The following is a 1334-nucleotide window of genomic DNA, read 5'->3' as shown; positions in this document are numbered from 1 at the left end:
AAAGCTAAAAACAAAAACTGTCCCATTTGTAAAAGAAAATCCTCAAAATCAGATCCTGAAGTGAACTTTGCACTGAAGGAACTGGCTGACTCCTTTGAAGGAAGACAAAAAGCTGGATCATCTGAGACAGAAAAAGAAACAGAGAAAGAGGAGGTGGTGTGTGTTAAACATCAAGATGTCCCTTATTGGTTCTGTAAGGATGAAGACAGAGCTGTCTGTCCTGTCTGTGAGTTTCCTCACCACCAGAGTCACAAGGTGGTTCCTGTAGAACAAGCAGTCAGTGAGCTGAAGGACGAGCTGAAATCTGACTTAAAGTCTCTGCAGGACAAGAGGGACAAATATGAACAAGTGCAGAAAACATACAGAGAAGTGAGTCAACACTCCAAGAAGCAGCTGTTGTCCACAGAGAGACAGATCAGAGCAGAGTTCAACAAGCTCCACCAGCTCCTGAAAGAGGAAGAGGAGTCCAGACTGGCAGCTCTGAGGGAGGAAGAGGAGCAGAAGAGGAGGACTCTGAGCAGAGAGATGAGGATGATTGAGGAGCAGATCTCCTCTCTGTCAGACAGTATCTGTGCTGTTGAAGAAGAGCTGCAGAAACACAACGTGGCGTTCCTCAGCAGTTATAAAGACACTCAGAGCAGAGCCAGAGTCCAGAGCTCACTGTCAGATCCACAGCCGCTGATAGATGTGGCCAAACACCTGGGCAACCTGTCCTTCAGGGTCTGGGACAAGATGAGGGACAAGGTCCACTTCAGTCCTGTCATTCTGGACCCAAACACTGCACACAGCTGGCTCTATCTGTCTGATGATCTGACCAGTGTGAGACATGGAGACTCAGGCCAGCAGCTTCCTGATAATCCAGAGAGAAACATCAAGTACACCGCTATTCTGGGCTCTGAGGGCTTCAGCTCAGGGAAACACAGCTGGGATGTGGAGGTGGGAGACTATCCTGGTTGGAGTGTAGGTTTGGCTAAAGAGTCAGTTGACAGGAAGGGAGAGAGATATGCTACACCAAAATATGGAACCTGGTGTTTACGGCATGGAGATGGAAAATACATTGATGCTGTTGGTAAGACTGTCAGAGTGAAGAAGAGTCTCCAGAGGATCAGAGTCCAGCTGGACTATGACAGGGGGGAGTTGTCCTTCTACGACCCTGAAGACATGACTCACATCTGCACTCACAGAGACACTTTCACTGAGAAACTCCTCCCTTATTTCAATATTCGACCGGCTGGTGATGCTAAAACTGCTGAAATCCAAATCTGTCAAACAGAGATTTCTCTCTGATGTTCAGGGATGTAAATTATTTGTCCAAACTTTTACTTTTTACTTTT

General features: G+C 46.9%; 1 protein-coding gene across 1 annotated transcript; it reads left to right on the top strand.

The window, feature by feature from the left end:
• Positions 1 to 6: 6 nt before the first annotated feature.
• LOC121939515 (zinc-binding protein A33-like) lies at positions 7 to 1308 on the top strand (the record flags this gene model as incomplete). Its single annotated transcript, XM_042482533.1, has 1 exon — positions 7 to 1308. A coding segment is annotated over one exon (1281 nt), but the record flags the coding sequence as incomplete, so codon positions are not given.
• Positions 1309 to 1334: the final 26 nt, after the last annotated feature.

Source organism: Plectropomus leopardus, unplaced genomic scaffold (assembly GCF_008729295.1).
Source record: "Plectropomus leopardus isolate mb unplaced genomic scaffold, YSFRI_Pleo_2.0 unplaced_scaffold496, whole genome shotgun sequence".
NCBI classification, from domain to species: Eukaryota; Metazoa; Chordata; class Actinopteri; order Perciformes; family Serranidae; genus Plectropomus; species Plectropomus leopardus.
Note: the sequence above shows the minus strand (reverse complement) of the source record. Positions and strands in the feature narration are given on the sequence as shown.